This window comes from Zerene cesonia, chromosome 11 (genome assembly GCF_012273895.1).
Source record: "Zerene cesonia ecotype Mississippi chromosome 11, Zerene_cesonia_1.1, whole genome shotgun sequence".
Taxonomy (NCBI): domain Eukaryota; kingdom Metazoa; phylum Arthropoda; class Insecta; order Lepidoptera; family Pieridae; genus Zerene; species Zerene cesonia.
The window spans coordinates 7,281,625-7,301,503 of record NC_052112.1 but is presented as its reverse complement, the minus strand read 5'-3'; the positions used below and the strand labels follow the sequence as shown (position 1 = coordinate 7,301,503).

The window sequence follows — 19,879 nt, the reverse complement described above, 5'->3', positions numbered from 1 at the left end:
GCTGATCAACTACTTGTCCATAAAGAAAATCGATCAGTGAAACAGATGTATATCATCTGCCCCATACCCCAGTAGGGGGGACACGGGATTTCACAACATTTAAAATGAAAAGTATTTTTAATCTTACCTTTAGATCAGCCACACTATTCAGGCTATCATTGCATATGAAGTATTTTAATTTATCAAATCCCTTTTCTGATAATAAATCTTCAAGAGGTACAGCTCTGCTATTACATTGATCCCTTAGCCTGGGCAAAACTGTAACATGTAAGACTATTATTTGGTGCTTAACTTGAAAATTTCTTAATTGTATTTGCATATGTTTAAAATTTATTATAAACAACAGCACAGTTTCTTATTTGACCGGAGAATATAAATTGAACCAAGCATGCATGATTTACAACCGATACAGGTGAGAAACATAAATGAACATTGGTGTTTTATGTTATTATTAACCATACCTAAAAATAAAGGATTGACAGGGGTCATTAGCATTAAGCTTCCATTGGACTTTACCGTCTCATCAATAAACCAAGATCGGTATGGTTCATTGAATGTTACAATTTCATGTACTTTTTTATTTTGTTCATCCAGGCAATATCTCGTAGGTCTGCCATGAGCGGGATGTGGTAGTGATATTATCGTAAAAGAGTTGTTTTTAAACAATGAATCTGAAAATTTAAAGAGGAATATAACAGGATAATGTGGAAGATACAAACATTAAAATAATATAGTTAGAAAATGGTAGGCACCTTTTATTAACATAACCCAGGAACTTTCTATGCGTTTTGTAATAGGACCCGTGGAAGGTGAGTTTTTTTGAGACCGTCTAGTCATGGTTTGAAGTTAATTATTCATAAAAAATCACATTTACACTTACAAATATGCTCATTACATAACTTTTTTGTAATACAAAATATAATACCGTAAAAAAACTCTTCCTATTGACTTTTATTTTCGGTTTGAACCAAAAAATTGTCAATTACTACGGGTACATAATATTATCTATTAAAAATCACTTCTGAATTTGAAAGTATCTAAATTTGTTGATGAGTGATGATCGATGTTACGGGCAGCGAAGGATATGTTTTGGTTTGTCTGTACATAACTACGTATTAATTTGCATTTTTCAGTTTGGTTTAATTTGCTTTGGCTAATGACTATTGACATTTGGCATAGGCTATGCCAAGACTCAAGAATTCCCGCCAAATATAACCACAGATTAAGTTAATATACCTGTCACGTTACTTTTTTCTCAAGATTATTTAAAATAATAACTTAGAATGACACTACTTTCCTACGCAATCTATTTAATAGACTCTCTCTCTCTCTCTCTTTTTGATATTTTTTTGACATTTGTAGTTCTTTCGTACCAGCACACTATATCTTTCGAAATTGTTTCTATTTACCTACGGTCGATTGTTAGCATATGGCACGCTTTAATTACGAGTATTTATCTTCTCAAAAACTCTTATAAAATTTAAAACCTTTTTTATTAATGGATGGAATATGGTGCTCCATCACAGATTACTAAATAGATTAGTACAAATGCGCTTATTACACTGTACTAAATTTAGTTGACATAATTAAGCATCACTAAATTTAGGACAGTGTAATAAGCGCATTTGTCAAGATGGTTTCTGAGTGACTGAATCACTTAGGAGTCTATTTAGAAACGCATTTACATAGGCTAATCGCATTTAGTTACTTTAAACTCAACTTACATATATTTTACAGAGATAATTTTTTTTCAGCAAAGTATGGAATTTAAACAGGTCCAAAAGGTTTATTATTACCAAATATGTAAAACGATTTCGAATGAATTCAGATAATTTCGGAATTCGTTGATCATCCATAAATTATAAAATCCATAATGGACAGTGTGCAGAATGCTCTAATTTCCAAATTTTTCTTATAAACTTAGAAACTAGTAAGCATATTTAAGTAAGCTCTGCTATTTAGTATATTATTACTTACTCTGTATTACAATGGTAATCTATCGTATAAGGATAATTGACGTTTATCATTTGTCATTTTAAACAAAATTTGAAATTTACATTCTCATTTGAAGTTTTTGATTGTTTTCCCGCGTTAGATAATGTTGCTTTCTTTGATTTAGATTCTTTTTAGATAATTACAAGGTTAAATGATATTCATTTTCGTTTCTAATACATCATTTTGAAAAAATGCAGGCATTCTTAAAGACGGGTAAAATCACCGCTTCTGATAAAGCAAGCACTTCAAGTACAAAAACCACTAAGAAGAAACCTCCCGCACCATGGGTTGAAAAATAGTTGAGTATTACAAGCAATTGGTGTTTATCATTTACGATATGAATAAAATCAATCAATGGTATTTATTAAATAGTGAATTTTTATTTTTATAGCCGACCGAAAACTATAGACGATATAGTGGATCAGGGAGAGGTTGTACAGGTTTTGAGGGAATGCTTATCTGGCAGCGATTTGCCTCACCTTTTATTTTATGGACCTCCCGGAACAGGAAAAACCAGTGCGATATTAGCTGCAGCTCGTCAGCTCTTTGGAGATATTACTCGGGATCGTGTTTTAGAATTAAATGCTTCTGATGAACGCGGCATTCAAGTTATCAGGGATAAAGTGAAATCTTTCGCTCAATTAACTGTTAGCAACACCAAACCAGAGTAAGTATGTTGAAATTTTTTGTTCAAATTTTTATTTCATAGTTGTTTAATATTAGTAAGTTGCAGTTGTTGAAAATGTAATAAAGATTAGTAATTTTTAAATGTGGTAATTACATTTATGTCGTATTATTCATATAACCGTCCATTCTACAGTGGTAGACCATGTCCAGCGTATAAACTAGTGATCCTCGATGAAGCAGACTCTATGACAAATGCGGCACAAGCAGCACTCCGTCGGACAATGGAGAGAGAGACTCGCACAACCCGGTTCTGCCTAATTTGCAACTATGTGTCGAGAATTATACCACCTATAACTAGTAGATGCTCTAAGTTCAGGTTTAAACCGTTGGCCAGAGAAAATGTTATAAAAAGGTGGGAAAATATGTATTTATCAGTGTATAGTATTCCTCCTATATACTGTGTGTAACAAATAGTATATAATGTTAGTACAAATAATTTAATATTGATTATTACATTAATTATTAATATGAAAAAAAAAATTACTCTAGAAGAATAAGTTGTATTTATTATAGAGAGGTCTTATTTATACAATTTGTATGTCAAGAATGGCTGAATGGATTTCAATGATTTTTGTTTTGTTGAATATGTGTTACAAAAAATTTTGAAGACAAGATAATAGAAAAAATAATATATTATAATAGTTAAAAAAAACTAAAAAACATGCTTTTATCATATTTTGCAAATTGAAAAATGAAATAATTTTATCAAATTAGTGTATTGTCATCGTTCCTCAATAAATCTACAAAGTTTGAACGAAATCTGGCCGTTTAAAGTGGGTCAAAATCGCGCCCAAAGAAGTCGGTTACAAACAAACATACAGGTGAAGCTAATAAAAAGCGTGTAATAAGAATAGTTTTGACTAGATTTTATCTATTTTCAAGCTCAATGATATTAACAAGCACAAATCATTAATACACACATGTTTGCTGCACAGATTGCGTGAAATATGTGAGTCGGAAGGTGTTGATGTTGGTGAGGGTGAGGTGTTACACCAGGCCGTGGATACTTGTGATGGAGACCTTCGCCGTGCGCTTACAGCGTTGCAATGCTGTCAACGATTGCTCGGCAAGATTACTGCAGAAGGACTTATTGAGGTATATTTGGCTAGAAAAAGCCTGTGGTTTTGTTCGCGTGGTGTCTGGAAGAATAACGCAATAATACACAACGGTATTAAATTTCACAAAATTTCCCAGTGTGTACCCACTACTCTTGTTGGAAATTTCTTGGTGTGTCCTCAACCCTAGAATTTTAAAACAAATAAAATTTTCGCGATTTACAGTCATTACTACACATCTCACAGATGTAACGCACACATTTGTGTGCATTAGACCAAAAAATAAAATTCAGTACCTTATCATGTGCTCGATTGGTTATTGATATTGCATGGAGTAAAATCGTTAAAATGTGCGGGGTTACGTAGATATACATGAACAAGGTAAAAAAAAAATTCATTTTGTACATAGCATATTAACATTTATTTATCCTAGAAGGAATATTGAGTTATTTGGAAGGATTGTAAGAGCTTTCTCATTAGTTTAAGAAATGTGTGAAATGGTTTGATATAAAAATAAGAATGTTCCTATAAATTGTGTTTGTAGAAAAATATTCATATTTCATGAACATTTTAAGAAATAAACATAGAAATTTAGTTGTCCTAGATTTTATGCTCGATAGTACCATCAATAAAAAAGGTCTGGCGGTGCAACAAGGTTCATAAATTGAATTGATCATTACCTATACTTCTTTTTTTTTGGATTTGCCTGTTACCTGTACTGGCTAAATCAATATGAGAGAATCTCGTTATACTTCCACACCACAACCACAAGACCGTTTTTATCAATGTGACATTTGTTTGGTAGTTGAAGGCCCACAGTCAAATGAAAGCCACTTTTTTTTTCAAAAATCATCCCCTTAAGTGATCTTTTTTCACCTTACATATTTGAGGGGGTACCTTTTATGCTTCCATTCCATTAATATCTAGACAGCAATTCTAGTATCTTTAAAATATTTTTCCAATCATTACTTATTCCTCAAGTGTTACATATTGTATTAAGAAAGCAGTCAATCAATTTCAAATGAGCATTTACAAAAAAAATCCTTGGAGTTATGCTTAACAGTTAATTTCCCTCATATAAAAAACTAGCTCCGCCCCGCGGTTTCACTCGCGTAAGTCAGTATCATGTAGCAATATCGGGATAAAAAGTGCTTATATAATGTTATTCCAGTTGTCCAGCTATCTATGTACCAAATTTCATTGCAACCGGTTTAGTAGTTTTTGTGTGAAAGAGCAAAAACGCACACACATCCTAACAGACATCAGATAGACATTCAGATTTATGTAGGATAGTAGGATTATTTCTTACGCTTCCCAAAATTTTAGGTGACAGGACTGGTTCCAGATAAATTAGTCAATGAATATCTGAGTATCAAGAACTATAGTGAATTGGAGCAATTTGTTGAAAAGTAAGTGATTTTTACTTAGTTATATAGTGTAAGAAAAAGTTTTTTGTTCCGTTTTTTTTCGCTAAAGATTAACTCAAAAACTACTTCAGGTTTAGAACAATCAACAGCAATAATATATAATTTGAATATATGTAAAAGAAAGTGATGCTAGTTATAAACTCAAGAACGGATTAACCGATTTGCCTGAAAATTTGTGCAGAAGTAGCTTAGAACCGGGGGAAGGACATAGAATATAAATAACATTTTTATCCCGGAAATCCCACGGGATGCGAACAAAACTCCGGCTCTATCAGTCTTGTGACTACGCGGGCAAAGCCGCGGGCGGAAAGCTAGTTTTTGATAAATTATTTGTACAAGTTTTTATGTTTTTCTTATATATTTTTTTTTAACAACTAAACCTTAACTTTTAGAACTTATTGTTACATAGTTAATGAAATCATTGACCACAGTCTTTCTATGTGTATTTATATTTACATTTAGATTTATAAGAATGAATACAACTTACATTTATATTATAAAAACAAGAAATTTACATTTCTACACAATTATCATTTATATTTATATAATTTATATGCAGATTTATAATGTAATATTTAAATATTAGCTTTAAATTTTTTTTCTTTATTGTAATTTTTTTATAGTAAGCATTTTTTCTTATTATATTACATCATAAAATGCTTTAATCTAACACTAAAATGAAGTACAAGTACATAAACGTTTTAAAGAAAAAAACAATCTCTTAATCTAAATTCTTGTTTTTTTGTCTTAGACAGTTTTCTTCTGAATCAAATAATGAAATGGTAATGTAAAATTCTTGTTAATTAGGGGCAGTGCTTATCATTTGTTAAATTTGTATTAGGGAGTATAAGTATGACTATTAGCAATAAAATTATATTGACCTTGACCATTGAAAACTAATAAAAAATATTATTATTTATTATTATAATAATTTCAATTATAATCAACTATAATAATTATAAACATATTTAATTTGGAATCCGCCTAAATCATACATTTGACTATACAATGCTAACTTACGTGTTAAGTTAGCTCAAACAAGTTTTGCCCTAAAGAAATGATGAATTTTTTTTTTTCAAAAAGTATACATCTTTTTTTGTGTTAATTTACACAAAAAAAAAAATGTTTTCAGTTTACTTAATTGCCCTCCGAATTTAGAATCCGCAATCTCATAGTTGTATATTAAAGAATAATAATTTATATGTGTGTTTTGTTGTAGGTTTCTAATGGATGCATATTCCGCATCTCAGTTGTTAGAGCAGTTGAGTGCGACGGTGGTGAACAGCGGCCATTTGACGAACAAACAAAAATGCTGCATAAGCGAGAAGCTAGCTGTTTGCTCCCATAGGCTCCTAGATGGCGGGGCTGAAGTCATGCAACTCACCGACTTGGGCTGTACAATAATCATGGCCAATAATAACCCCTAAATCTCACCCCTTTTCAATTTTCTAAGTATAAATGTATGAGTCAAAGCGGTTGAAATTGTTTTGCTTGTCAGGTTCTTATTCTTTTCGTTTTCTAAGAACCGTGCTATTGTTTCGGTAATATAACGATTTGTTGCGATGCAGTTGTTTTATTTCTTGCAGTTCTTACGGTATTTCGAGTTATCGCTCGCGGTCCATTGTTGAATGAAATCGCTTGCGGTTTTTTTGTGGACAAAAATAAATATTGATATGGATTTTTTAGCGCTATCTGGATCCACGAACGGCAGGTGCTTGTGACGCCGTCGACATAGCCGTCAACGGCTGAAGTACGAGCGTCACGTTGCGAGTTTACGCGCACGTTCATTTCACTTCCGCCGTCGGTTAAACGCACGAGCGAGCGTAGGAAAGAAAGAAAATAACGTTCTTTGAGAAAAGATAATATCAGGCATTCGCAGAGCGGTGGCTGTCGGCTCGCCCCACCGCGGCGCGGTTTGCGCGCGCTCGGCCGCCATTGGTCCGTTCGAACCGGCGCTCTGCCCTTCCCGCCTCACGCGCAGCGTCTAGATTTTTAGATTTCAAATCTCGACCGTTTATTTCGCGGTGAGCGTCCGTAGCGCGCGGTCGTGTTACGTCACCGGATACGCGCGTTCTAATTTCAATATTGTTTAAAAAACACGGCAACGTGCTCGTTATTGTTCGGTTCGGTGCAACGTGACATCGAGAACGATTAGTGCGTGCAGTGCGACGTACCTATCCCGGGATATCGCCGCGCCGGTCAAAGGTCAATTTCTTTCGATGAGTGGAGGTTTAGTGCATGTCTTTACATCATGACTAGATCCACACTCATCCATGGAAGTTGCGATGTTCTACATACAGCGAGGACTCGAGCGCGATGGCGGCTCGGTGATTATGGCCGGCTATCATTACCGGTGCCGTACTAATGATACGTTGAGCGCAGGTACGCAACTCGCGGAGGTAATCGGCGTCTACCTGCGCGCTTCTCGCGGCAACCGAAATGTCGTTACACGACCCGTTTTAACTATTGCTTGCCCAAAGTGAGTTTTTGTGATGTATTTTCTTTCAATTAAGCAATGTTCAATATATTTCAAGCCTTGTGTTATCTTAATTTTATAAAAGAATAGTATTTTTGACTTTTTATGATTTTATTTTCGGGGTCTTTAAAAGAGCGGAAAGGGCGCGGCTAATAGCGGCGCAAGCGCATCTGCTCCTTCTAAGAAAGGCTATTGTGGCGGGTCTCGCAGTGGTCAGTGAGCTGACGTCACGGGTTGGGGCCGACAACCTGACGCTGACAAACGTCCCCTCACCCCTCAATTGCGTGCAAATTACCATACACATCCGACGGAATGCAAATTCAAAATATTATTTAAATTAATTTCATTGTAAAAAATATGGGTTGTTTTATCATATTTTTATCTCAGTTTTATTGTGCACGTTTATGGTCGTGATAAATTATACATTCGAGTTCGTTGAATTTAATTTTGTGCATTCGAAACTGGCAAATATTTCAGCACTGACAAACTATATCACAAAATATATGGCTATATAGTAATTACTACTTATTTATTTTTTGTAGCATTTTTCAATTTAGTATATTTCAAAATCTATTCAATGTATTAATGTATGTTATAATATTTATTCACGCTTACGGACAGTTTACGCAAAACGTAGTTTCATGGGATTTTCCCATTTGTAAACTTCCCGCGTCATGAGCTCACACATACTTGGCGTCTATATAGCCTTGTTTATTGTAAATAAAGGTTATAATATAAAAAGCAATGGCCGCCTAGCCTGCGTAGGTTTCTTTATATGTATTAGTAAAAATCGTTACGTTTATTACTTATGACTTTAAAAATCTAATGTTAACTATTCGTATATTCTAAAAGAATACTCAAATTACTGAGTTATCAGAGTAGGAACGTTATTTGAAACTATAACTATTAGATAATATACTCTAATCTATGTGAAAATCGAATATTTGTGGTTAAGGTATTGTTTTTTACATATATTCCAATCTATTATAATTCGGACGGTCAACTTTTTGGGTAGTGACTAGTCAATAGAGCAGGTATCTAAACCAGGTAAAATTTGAGTTAAAAAAACTTGAAGGTTCAATTTTGCATTGGTAAATTTAACGCTACGAGATGCCTGCGTCGTTAAAATGGGTGGAAAAAATTAAACGTTTCTTTGAAATTTGAATTGTTATTACCGCGAAATATTACAGAACAGTTCACATTTTATGGTTATAATGCTAAGAACCGGTTTTTTATGAATAAATCTGTAGGCCTGAATACAAATTTTCATTCAATAAAAGTAGTTGAACAGGGTTTTTGTCATTGATTATAATACGAGATAGTTTGTGAAAAATATATTTTCGTTTTAATTCTTTTGAAACATTGATTTTAATCCAAAACCTTAAATATCATACAAATTCTTTTCAACAGATACGATAAATATTTTTTCATGCATTGATTTTTCAACGTTACTTAGGTACATACTTAGGGTTTTTCCAGAATGAAACAATATGTATACACATCAATTATTTTACCTATATTATGATTCAATTTTATTTATGCATCGTTTATTGTCTTTGTTGACAAAGCATTTTATTATACCTACAAAGAAAAAAAACATTTTTTTCTTGAATATATTGTTATAAGCAGTCATTTCTCTGTAATGCGTTAATCACTTTAAACTCCCTTATATTGAGCATGAGATTATGTTTATTTCCGACGAAAAAAAACCTTTATTTAATAATAACTGTGTTTTGAGATTTTTATACGGTCGTGATATGGTTTGAAATCGTAAAGTAGGTGATACATTTGTATTTCCTCAATTAACTAGTGTATGGCCCTGTAAATATGTGGCTTACCAGTTGCTATAGAACGAGAAATCAAAGACGCACTGAACAATAGCAAATGTAAATACATGAAACTGTATACCGCTAAAACATGTGCATTGAATAAAGAGCTTGTAGTGCTTAATTAGTGCACGCAATAAAAGTGTAATGAACTATTAAATACAGTTGAAGCTATAAACATAAATCGCTTGAATGAGACGAGGAAAAGGTATGACCTTATTAAATGTTTCCTTGTGACAGGAAATATATAATCGCAAAATCGTACAGCACTTAGTTTTTCCTCGAAACTTTATGACACGAGTAAGATTTACTTAAGATACGAAGGTTATTCATAACTTATATCTGTCGCAAATACAATGGGCAAGGACAAGAATAAGTCTTTATGCCAGTCTATTGGCTTTTTGTAAAACAAATTCTAGCTTCCCGGAAGAACGTTAGAAGGTTTTTGACACGACTGACTTGCAAAAACTTTGAAACATACTATTTTATTCTCATCATCAAATCGTTCAAGCTGATTAAAAGTACCTATCTATATATTATTGACTTTAATAGTACATACTTATAAAGTACTAGCTTTCAGACAGACGGAGTTACTTTATTTATAATATTAGCAGCGATAAGTACAGCATCAAAAAAGATGCTGCGGATTACGAGATTTATTAATTTGAGGTGCAATGGTTATAAAAAATGCTCGATTTGATGATTATATCGAATAATATATATCGAAATAATAAAAATTTATTAGATAAGCCTGAATATAACAAATATCACCTTTTCAAAAGGCAGGTATTAAACAACAATATGAAGGTGTTAGCTGTACACCCATCAGTGAAGTCATCTTACAGACGGAGCTTGTCAGCAATCTTATATGGTAAGTTATCAAATTCACCTCAGCCATCATTATCAGCGGCGGTCTTACTTGTGGATGTCTTATGAAGAGTATACAAGGTAACTTAAATAGATATTGTAATCGAGGTCATTAAATATTAATTGTTTAATATCATCTTTCATCGTCGTGTGATATATTTTCAGCACAGTAGGTACAGTCCTCCCTTATTATTTAAATTGTCTTACTACATATTTATTATTATATAATTAACTTTCACACTTTCATACTATCAAAATGTTGTATTTTTATGAAAATAAATCTGCTTCTTGCGTTGTGTATATGTAAGACTAAGATTTTTTATTACTTACTTTTGAGCCTCGAATATATTCTATTATTTAGTCATTGTGTTACCTACTTTGGCGTATATATGTTTAGAGAACTAAAATTGTAAAATGTTTAAAACTATAAGGTAGTTTTTAGCTTACGATATCGATTGTAAATTAAGACAAATTGGATCAGGAGGCGACGCCAAATTCTTTGATTTGAGATACATCTTTTGGATTTGAGATACATTTCTCAGTAACATTGAAAGGTAATCTCATATTTCTATTCGAATGCTCAATGCATAGATATGAAACAAAAACCTGAGTCGTCATTTCTTACACGATATGTTATGCACATAGTGCCTATTTCTCACATCATTTCCGCAAGGTTCGTGCGAACGTAGGGTCAAGGGAACGCACAGACCTAACGTAAGTTTCTTTTGTTTAGCGCATTAATGCTTGCACCGTGAATGCACCGCTATTCGACTTCAAAACAAAGGGGAGTCGTGAATCGCTGTTTACAGCTCGATTGTTAATGTGACTCCTTTGTGTTAACTACAGAGTTTTATGATGGCATTTATTGCAAAATCTATTTGAAGTGACGTATGAGCTACCTTGAATTTTAATGGTTTTAATTTCTAAATTATTACCAATTTTGTTGCTATCATTCTGCTAGTCATCGTTTGACATTAAATTGAAGTTAAAATACGAAAAAGCGAGACGAGAATATTCCGCCACAATGCAGTAGTTGGCTTGATTGTCGCCAATTAGTTGTAATAACGGCCCTCGTTGTATCGCGATGTAATTTGTCAGTGAACAACGCTCGTATGTTATTCCACTCGTATGCTGTAAGAGCGTGTTACATGAAACTATTATCTTGATAAAATTGATAAAATGTTGAGTTTATTTTCTAGGCTATAGCATAGCATACTTTCATTTAAAAACTTTAAGTTTGAGAAAATAACTTTTGGATGGATTCAACATTTTTTCAGCATTGATGGTTTAGGATGAAATGAAAAATAGCTTTCTTTCGAGTTTTAATAGAAAAGAGTTTAAAAACTTTTTCATATGATTAAATATGAGCATATATATATATTAACGTAAAGGTAAGCAAATTATTCATGAGCTCTTAGTTCAGGTACCTATATAGATTTATGTGTGAAGAGGTCATTGGTTTCATTTAGAGTATTTACACCCGCGCCATATTTATCCTTACCTACGGGCATTTTACAAAATTACTTATAAAGATCGAAATTGAAGTTTCTTACGATCAATAAACGTTATTTTATTGTAAGTTATTTCACAAATAATCTACTCTTTAGTTAATTCATATGAATAGTATAAATTTACAATTTACTCATTTATTTATTAAATTTTGTTTTATGTATCATTTATTGCAAACACAAATTTTAACAGAAACAGGATATAATATGCAAAGGGCGGCTTGATTTTGTTCCAACCAAGCCAAGCAGAAAGTGATACAAATATCGACTCCAAATACGTGCATTTCATTTTTATAGCAGTCAATTTATAAGTATAAAATACTTTACTATACTGATAAATGAAATTTATGAAAGCACACATTTTTATAAACCGGCTGATGAAACATATTTGTTATTTAATAATTTTCTTACATCGTTGTAATAGATATAGCTTATGAATGGCTAAAATAATATTATTTCAAATAATTACACACCAATATACAAATAATCGGTCATCTACATCGCCAGTATGAATGAACGTTATCAAAAAGCTTCCTATCGGCGTCCTTCGTGATAAGAAAAATTGTATTCGAGTAACGAGTTCACAAGTTTGTTTGCTCAAGGTTCGTGTTGTTGAACACTGATAAAAATGCAGTGAGATTGCAATATATGTACTATATAGTAGCTTTTGCACATGGTATTTCTTGCGTTCGTCAAGTTTGTATGGAATACGGGAGGTTCACCTTTTCTGCATTACACACAGGGTTTGCGCAAAATGTTAAATAATAGTGTAAAGTATTCTTACTTACCCATTAAAAGGTGTAGAAACGATCGTGATGTCTGTATTTGATGCTTGAATGGAATACAATACATGTATTCCTAAATCTTATAAACCAAATTGTATCAAATGTATTTTTAAACATTGCAAACTACGAGTAGTTTATTAAGGAAGTTACTCTTTTATCATAATCAATAAATTGACACTCAACCATTTCATTGATTTATTTTTACTTTTTTATGTCATACCGGGCAACTGAACTGGTGGTTCACCTGATGGTACATGGATGAACATTCGGAGAGCTAGTGCCTCCGCGAATGCACCGTCCGCTTTTATTGCGTTAGTGATAAGAAAGAAGTAATTGGGAAGGATTGGGAAAGGTGACGAAAATGAAACGGGCCTCGGATTGATAGCAATAAAACGGAACACATCGTCGAATTAGATCTTTATTAGTAAAAGTAAGTATCAGTTACTACTAATAGATATGACGCAGAAATCAATGAAGCCTGACTTAAAGAGATTGGTTCTTGTATTTTATGTCGTAACTTAGAAAACTTACAGAATTACAACATTTCTCGTAATCGCATTTAATGTAATCCAAAGCGTGAAATCCATGCACACGTAATTCAAGAACTGTAAGTGTTTTCTATTGTACTCTTCCCAGTTTAAATGCTTTCAATTTAATTCAATACATACCTTAGTTTGATAAAGTTTTTTTATTTATCTTCATAGGTGTTTCATGCAACTATACCAATAATCATTAATCTTGATGAGTTTAGGCATGTGTCTTTTATCGATTGGCACATTATTGTCAACCATATTGGAAAATTATGAACGAAATTTTAAAGATTTAAAAAATACCATTCCTAAGTACCTATTACATACATTGTATAAGTTGTCTTCATTCAGGTCACCTACCTTACATTATAATTTAATAATAATTTAATACATATCGTAGGTAGTCATTCTCATGTGAACTGAACATATAAAATTTGTATTGTCGCACAATAACCACCCAATTCAATGACATCGATGTTGTAATATAATTATGCAAAATCGTGACTCATGTCTCATTATAATGTTTCAGCAATTCGTTAGTCCGACAATATTGCAACAATTTTCCCATCAGCTTAAAATTTAGAGACTCGTGTACGACTCGGATATCATAACATGAATCACTGTAAAAGGTCATGTAGTTATTCGTTTATATTAAAACCCACGCAATATTTTGAGTAATATTACTGTTTTTTTTTTACCATTTTCGTCACCTCGTTTTATTTACAATGAAACTAAGCATTGATTACTTATTTTGAATACGGTTTCAAATGAATTTCGGCAGGACTGTTACGTACGGTAGTGTTTCAATTGAAACTTTCTCTGCACACAGCGAACCATGTCACTGGAACATGTGTTTCATATTTATAAAAAAAAACATCAATCAACAATAAATATATCAATGGAACAAATAAGTTCCAATATAAGTAATGAATCTCATTAATATAAGTATTGACTGGGGTATTATTTTTTTATATAAATAATATGTATATGCTATATTGATTGAGAATTAATATATTAATACACTAATAGCTTTAAAATACTAACGGGTACGTAAGAGATAAATAAACACGCAGCAATAGCATTCATTAGATTGACTTAAAATTAGCAAACTGTATCTGTATACATTATCCCGACACTAAAGCTCATAGCTACCTTGAAATAGAACCCGTTGGTTTTAATTAATTATATAGGCAATGAGACGATAAAACTTGAGCAGTTTGAGATAATGCTAAATAAAATCTTGTTACATTAGCACATTAATTCTAGATAGCCTACGTTAGTCTGATACAACGCTGGAGGTCTAAATAGCTCCAATAAAATGTTTACAAGCAAATAAAAAGTGGGGAACATTAAGCATTTCATTTCGCCGTCCCCGAAGATCAACGACCACATCTATCCTGGATCCTGTTTACACGAATCTAATTTTCTCCGAAGGCGGTCTGCAATCTAGAATCATTATTTTTGCAAAGACAAATCCATTTCAGCCTGCGGTACGTGACTGCGGGGTAATGAGAGGTAATGACGGCGGAGCTGTCATTACAGCGATTGCGGTGTCAGAAAGAGCCTCGATAGATAGACCCTAGTAATTCGAACCGCGGTACTATCAACTAGTGGCACCAAAATGCACAGCTTTCTTGTCGATTGCTTCATTTATAGTTAGTTCTACTAATTCTACATTATCAGTATATTCCTCAGAATGTGGAAACGAAAAATAAGTAGAAAACTGAAGGTAAGTATGTTTCCGTAATGCAGATTTTTATAAATATTATTTAAATGTGTAATCGTTTCTCTGTCTTCCTGTCTCTTCTTCACGTCTAACCTATTGAATCGATATGGATAAAATTTGGTACAGAGATAGTATTAAACCCGAGAAAGCATAGATTTATAGACTCGAGAAAGCTAGTCTTTTTATTATTCATTTAAGTAGTAGCACGTGTCAGGCTGCAGCCCTAAGCTTAGAGTTAAAGTTTGTTTTTGTATACTCATTTATGAATGGTGGGTGGATTTTAGTCGAATTGTAAATATTTTATTAAATAAAGATTATTTCTAGCTTATACATGGTATTATTATCTACTACCTATTATGTTTTCTGATCCCATAATATAACTTAGGATAATTATATAAATTAATACTGCGAATAATCGCAGTATTATTTGCCTCTTTCCACTTCACCCCGTCTAACTCAATAAATACAATAATAAATAAATGTAGCTTTGTAATGGAAAAAGCATTTTTACAAATGACCTTGTAGATTTTAAGTAAATTCGTAACAATATTAGCGTTAAAGTAACCTCGGTGGAAACTGGAATTTAAAAAACTTTATTTTATCAAATATTATGTATTAAATATTATATTACAGCATAGCATTATGTTATCTGTGATATTCCTGACCAGATTTCGCTAGGCTTCTCAAAAAACTTAGCCAAGTTTAAAAGAAATCAGTATTTATGTGTCTTCACTCTTCAGGTAGGTAAGAGAATGATTAAGATTTACGAATCAATGAACTTCCAATAATAAAAATGTCCCAAATAGGTACCCTACCTGCTTTTGATCCCAATTACCGATATTCTGTGTATAAACAGGTAAGTTTTTACTTCTTCAATGCTCGCGCTTTTAACCGCGTAAGTCCGTATCCCGTAGGAATTAGGGATAAAAAGTTGCCTATATGTTATGCCAGTTATCCAGATGTCATTGCAATCGGTTCAATTGTTTTTGCGTGAAAGAGCAACAAACACACACACATCCTTACAAACTTTCGCATTTATAATATTAGTAGGATTGGTAGGATGTCTTTACATATATATGATTTTGCATAATATATCTACTAATGAACAATCCAAGATAAAGAGGTTGCTATCAACGGACCATAAAATCTAACAAATATCTACTAGTTTTACAACGCAAAGGTAGGTTTTTATTTTAAAGTAATTATAGAAGCGGGCAATAATGAGTGTGGAAATTTACACTGCAATATAAATTTACCTCTATAAAACAATTTAACTTTAACACTGCTTCATTAGTGCATAAAGCATTGATTTGTTTGTCAGTTTTCTTGTTACGATATCATAGATTTCAGCTATTTACGCCAAACTTTATCAGAAACTAGAAACATTCGTTCTAAACATTTAATTAAATGCGACTGTATCGAGACACAGTTTTAGTTGATATCGTTATTTAATAGCTGTCAATAAAACATTTATCTATTGTGTTTTTGATCAATGATTAATGGGCCTATTGATTAACGAAAGATAGATTAGTGGTGAATTAAACAGAAGGCTTTGAAACGGTTCTAGTCCGATAGATAGGAGAACATCGAACCAATTTCCGTCAGTAGGTATAAACCTTTATTCTAATTATGTTCGATACGATAATTAGTGTAATAAATATAAATATAAATTCGTGCAAAGCAATGTGATTCAGGATCCTATCACTTGTGAACCGACTTCAATAAAACGATGAGGTTATAAGTTCGTCGTTCGTGAAGATTCTTTTTTTATTTGCAATGACATTTAATTTTGGTCAAGTTCTGACAGTTTGAAGGTGGTTTAGTTTTTTTGTTAAAAATGATTATCTTACTGATATTATGAATGCGAATGTATGTGTATGTGTATGTTTGTTACTCTTTCACACAATAACTATTGTACCGATTGCAATGAAATTTGGTACGTAGATAGCTGGACAACTAGAATAACACTTAACAATACAGACTTACGCGGGTGAAATCGCGGGGCGCAGCTAGTTATTATTATATAAATAAAATTGGAATACTTCTAGATTACTTTGAAAAATAATATGGTACGAGAACGAATTGGTCCAGCTGGCACCGGGAAAGGTACCACATCTCTAGAGAAATTTGTCGTGAAAACAATGGTATGTAAATGTGTTTTGTAGGGTGAGTGGGAGAGCAGGAGGCTAGGCTATACTCTTTCTTACACTTCCAAGTCCATTCCTCAATTTCTTTCGTCAATACTCTCATTCCTTATCAATTCAAAGCGGGCGTTGGCATTTGTAGAAGTCTCAGTCAGTGCTGGCCTACTATAAGGCGACCCAATCTTTGGCAACTATAAAAAAGTAATAATAAATTCAATCGACGTTTATTACGCGTACTTATGCGTAGTACCTAAACTATGTTAGTATTTGGTGGGTGGAGGCTACATAAATAAATAAAAAACATATATAAAAATCAGTCAATAAACATTTTTTCGCATCCATGGCAAGGGAAACATTTAAAAATATTTGAAGTTGCAAGTTTCAAACAAATTCACAACGGAAAAGAACAAGAATTAGGTTAAATATCTACGTGTAATTAACTACAATCGAAGCTAAATGAAATCTAGTGCCGTGGGATTGAACCTGAAGGAGGCTAGTGGAATTAATTAATGCAGCTAAGTAGGACAATACGCATTAATCTTTGTCCGGTCTATCGACCATTTGTGACATATGACCAACAGCTGACCATTCGAGCTTAACTGACGATATAATGAGCAATGAAGTTATTATGAATATTGCGGAATTTCATTATGTTACTGAGTAAGCAACTACCTTATGTTTGCATATTCATTGCTGATTTGCTGGCATTTATTGCATAAAGTTCTTCGAATGTTGTTTAAGAAACTGGCCGCATGTCCCGGCTCCGCTTGGATTGGCTCGGGAGTCGGAAAGAACGCAAAAAAAATGTGAACTTGTGTCATTTAGAAACAATGCAACGCTCTACTGATCATATCAGTTACTACATCAAAAACTGCATCAGCAATGGAACGGTTTATTGAATAAAATATAAACCATCATCAGAAAAAATCTAGTTGTCACTCAGTACCTACATGCTGTGACTATATGTAAAAAGAGCAAGCTAGCTTTGACAAGTTTGAAATGCAAAATCTGTAGTATATTTAGATAGAATGGCTTTTACTTTAATGGAAGGATTAGATTACAAATAATTTGACTGTGTAGCCACATATACTGAAAGACCTCACATATTCCTTAAATCTTTTGATTTCAATTATTACATTCAAAATTTAAAACTCTAGATTTAAAAATGAAAGCTTCAAGCACTTAGCTATATAATTTGATGACCTGACTTTCATATAATTGCTTTGCAAAACTTGCCACGAGATTAAAAGCGTAGTAAATAATTAATTATTTGTCAACTATTCCTAGCCGTGCCACACGGCACCACAAGTGTACATAATATTTAAGTACCTGGATATATACCTCTCCAGGAATTGCTCCGTATTACGACAAAACATGATCAACTTAAAAACAAAACTTTAATTAATAACGTTTATTCATTTATAAATTTAGTCCGCTATAGCGGTTGACGTATTTCTCTGAAGTAAAACTTAAAAACTCAAACGCTATCAATTTATTATTACAAAAATACAATATAACTATGCCTATTTCCTTTTCCTCACCCGTCCCAGTCCATTCCTTCTTTCCTGTCATGAATCCGTTCCTTTTCCCTTACCCATTAAAAGCGGGCAGCGCATTCGCAGAGGCACTACCTATGCGAATGTTCATGGGCGTTGGTGATCGTTTTCCATCAGGCGAACCACCAGCTCAGTTGCCCGCTATGACATAAAAAAAAAAAATACATGTTGCAAATAGCCTCCTTCTGTGAACCTGATGAAATATGTATGAGTAGAATACCTACTGTAAAGTGCTATTCATATATTATTTCTTATAATGTTGACGTAGACTCGTGTAAGGTATAAACTGACCTAATACAGAGTCAATTGATCGGATTAATTGGTCAGTTCATAGAAATGCACGCTAGTCATATTCCGATACCATTGAGGACGATTGCATATTTTTGGCTCGAGTATGCATATTTTTTTCAAGTATTTTATTCATATTAAAATGTCAGCTTTTAGATGTGCATTTAAAGTGTTACACGCCCATATAAAAATATTTATGTTTCAAGCTAGTCATTGTTGAGATATATTTTACTCGTTGGAGTTAATATAAAATTATAACTTACAGTGGAATAAAAACAATTAATTATTTATGTTATCATATTGTCTCATTATTTTTCATTTTTTTTTCTGTTTTTGTTTCTTGTAATAATAAGATCACTTTTCTCCAAGTATAACGTAGACACCTAAACTTATGTTACCCTCTATTTGTTTGATATCCGCGCGGGGGGCTGGTGACCTGTACCTCAGACTTCTATGTAGTCTACTTCAGGCACCAGTCTCTCACAACGTTATTCTTTCTCTTTTCTGTATTTTTAAGTTTTTGTTATGGACTAATGTTGTGAGAACTAAATAAAGATGATTTTTATTATTATTATTATTATTAATTAATAATTATGTATTAATAACAATTATTATACATATTTGATTCCTCATTATTTTATGTAAAAATTAATTATGGATACTCCTTGGATAGATAATACAGGGTTTATCATCATGCATGCATTTATTTTAGGTTTCTCTATTTAATGGTACTTATCATGATACCCTTTTTTTCTTTCTCCTGACCTTAAATAATGCATAACAAAGTAAACACGAATATTCTCTGTATATTCCCACCCATCGCGACATTCGCTTCGGAACTGTGCCCACGAACGCTTTGTATTTTGTTGCCTTTAATGTGTTTTTAATGGCTTAAGAAGCTCAGTGAAACAATAATGAAAAATAAAACTTTCAAGAGTTATTACATGGTCGCATGTATTGTCTACACGCTGTAGAATTGTTTATTAATGTTGCTTGTTTACTTAAATGT

At 32.7% G+C, this 19,879-nt stretch overlaps 2 protein-coding genes and 2 long non-coding RNA genes across 5 annotated transcripts in view; 2 read left to right on the top strand and 2 right to left on the bottom strand.

Moving 5' to 3' along the window:
• LOC119830567 overlaps positions 1–21 on the bottom strand; it is a 4,427-nt gene extending 4,406 nt beyond the window's left edge. Inside the window, exon 1 of the mRNA XM_038353628.1 lies at positions 14–21. Within this exon, the coding sequence (XP_038209556.1) occupies positions 14–21 (8 nt within the window). The remainder of the gene's footprint in view (positions 1–13) is intronic.
• Positions 22–107: 86 nt separating this feature from the next.
• LOC119830178 lies at positions 108–1,098 on the bottom strand. Its single transcript, XR_005287831.1, has 3 exons — positions 753–1,098; positions 462–671; positions 108–258 (listed from the first exon to the last, which is right to left on the bottom strand). It is a non-coding gene; the product is annotated as an uncharacterized LOC119830178 (long non-coding RNA).
• A 961-nt stretch (positions 1,099–2,059) lies between these two features.
• Positions 2,060–6,727, top strand: LOC119830307 (replication factor C subunit 4). Of its 2 annotated transcripts, XM_038353268.1 has the most exons (6): positions 2,060–2,293; positions 2,387–2,662; positions 2,816–3,034; positions 3,618–3,777; positions 5,064–5,146; positions 6,384–6,727. In XM_038353268.1, exons 1-6 carry the CDS (start codon positions 2,187–2,189, stop codon positions 6,589–6,591), a joined length of 1,053 nt encoding a protein of 350 aa, XP_038209196.1. In that variant the 5' UTR covers positions 2,060–2,186; the 3' UTR covers positions 6,592–6,727. The 2 variants fall into 2 exon arrangements, with proteins under 2 accessions (XP_038209196.1, XP_038209197.1); XM_038353269.1 differs by lacking the exon at positions 5,064–5,146 and having other exon boundaries at positions 2,061–2,293.
• A 483-nt stretch (positions 6,728–7,210) lies between these two features.
• On the top strand, positions 7,211–7,959 carry LOC119830306. The gene is made up of 2 exons (XR_005287839.1): positions 7,211–7,643; positions 7,774–7,959. It is a non-coding gene; the product is annotated as an uncharacterized LOC119830306 (long non-coding RNA).
• Positions 7,960–19,879: the final 11,920 nt, after the last annotated feature.

Coding starts and splice junctions, on each gene's coding strand:
- LOC119830307 (XM_038353268.1), top strand. CDS start 2,187: ATGCAGGCATTCTTAAAGACGGGTAAAATCACCGCTTCTGATAAAGCA. Junction 2,294..2,386: donor GCACCATGGGTTGAAAAATA/GTTGAGTATTAC, acceptor TTATTTTTATAG/CCGACCGAAAACTATAGACG. Junction 5,147..6,383: donor TTGGAGCAATTTGTTGAAAA/GTAAGTGATTTT, acceptor GTTTTGTTGTAG/GTTTCTAATGGATGCATATT.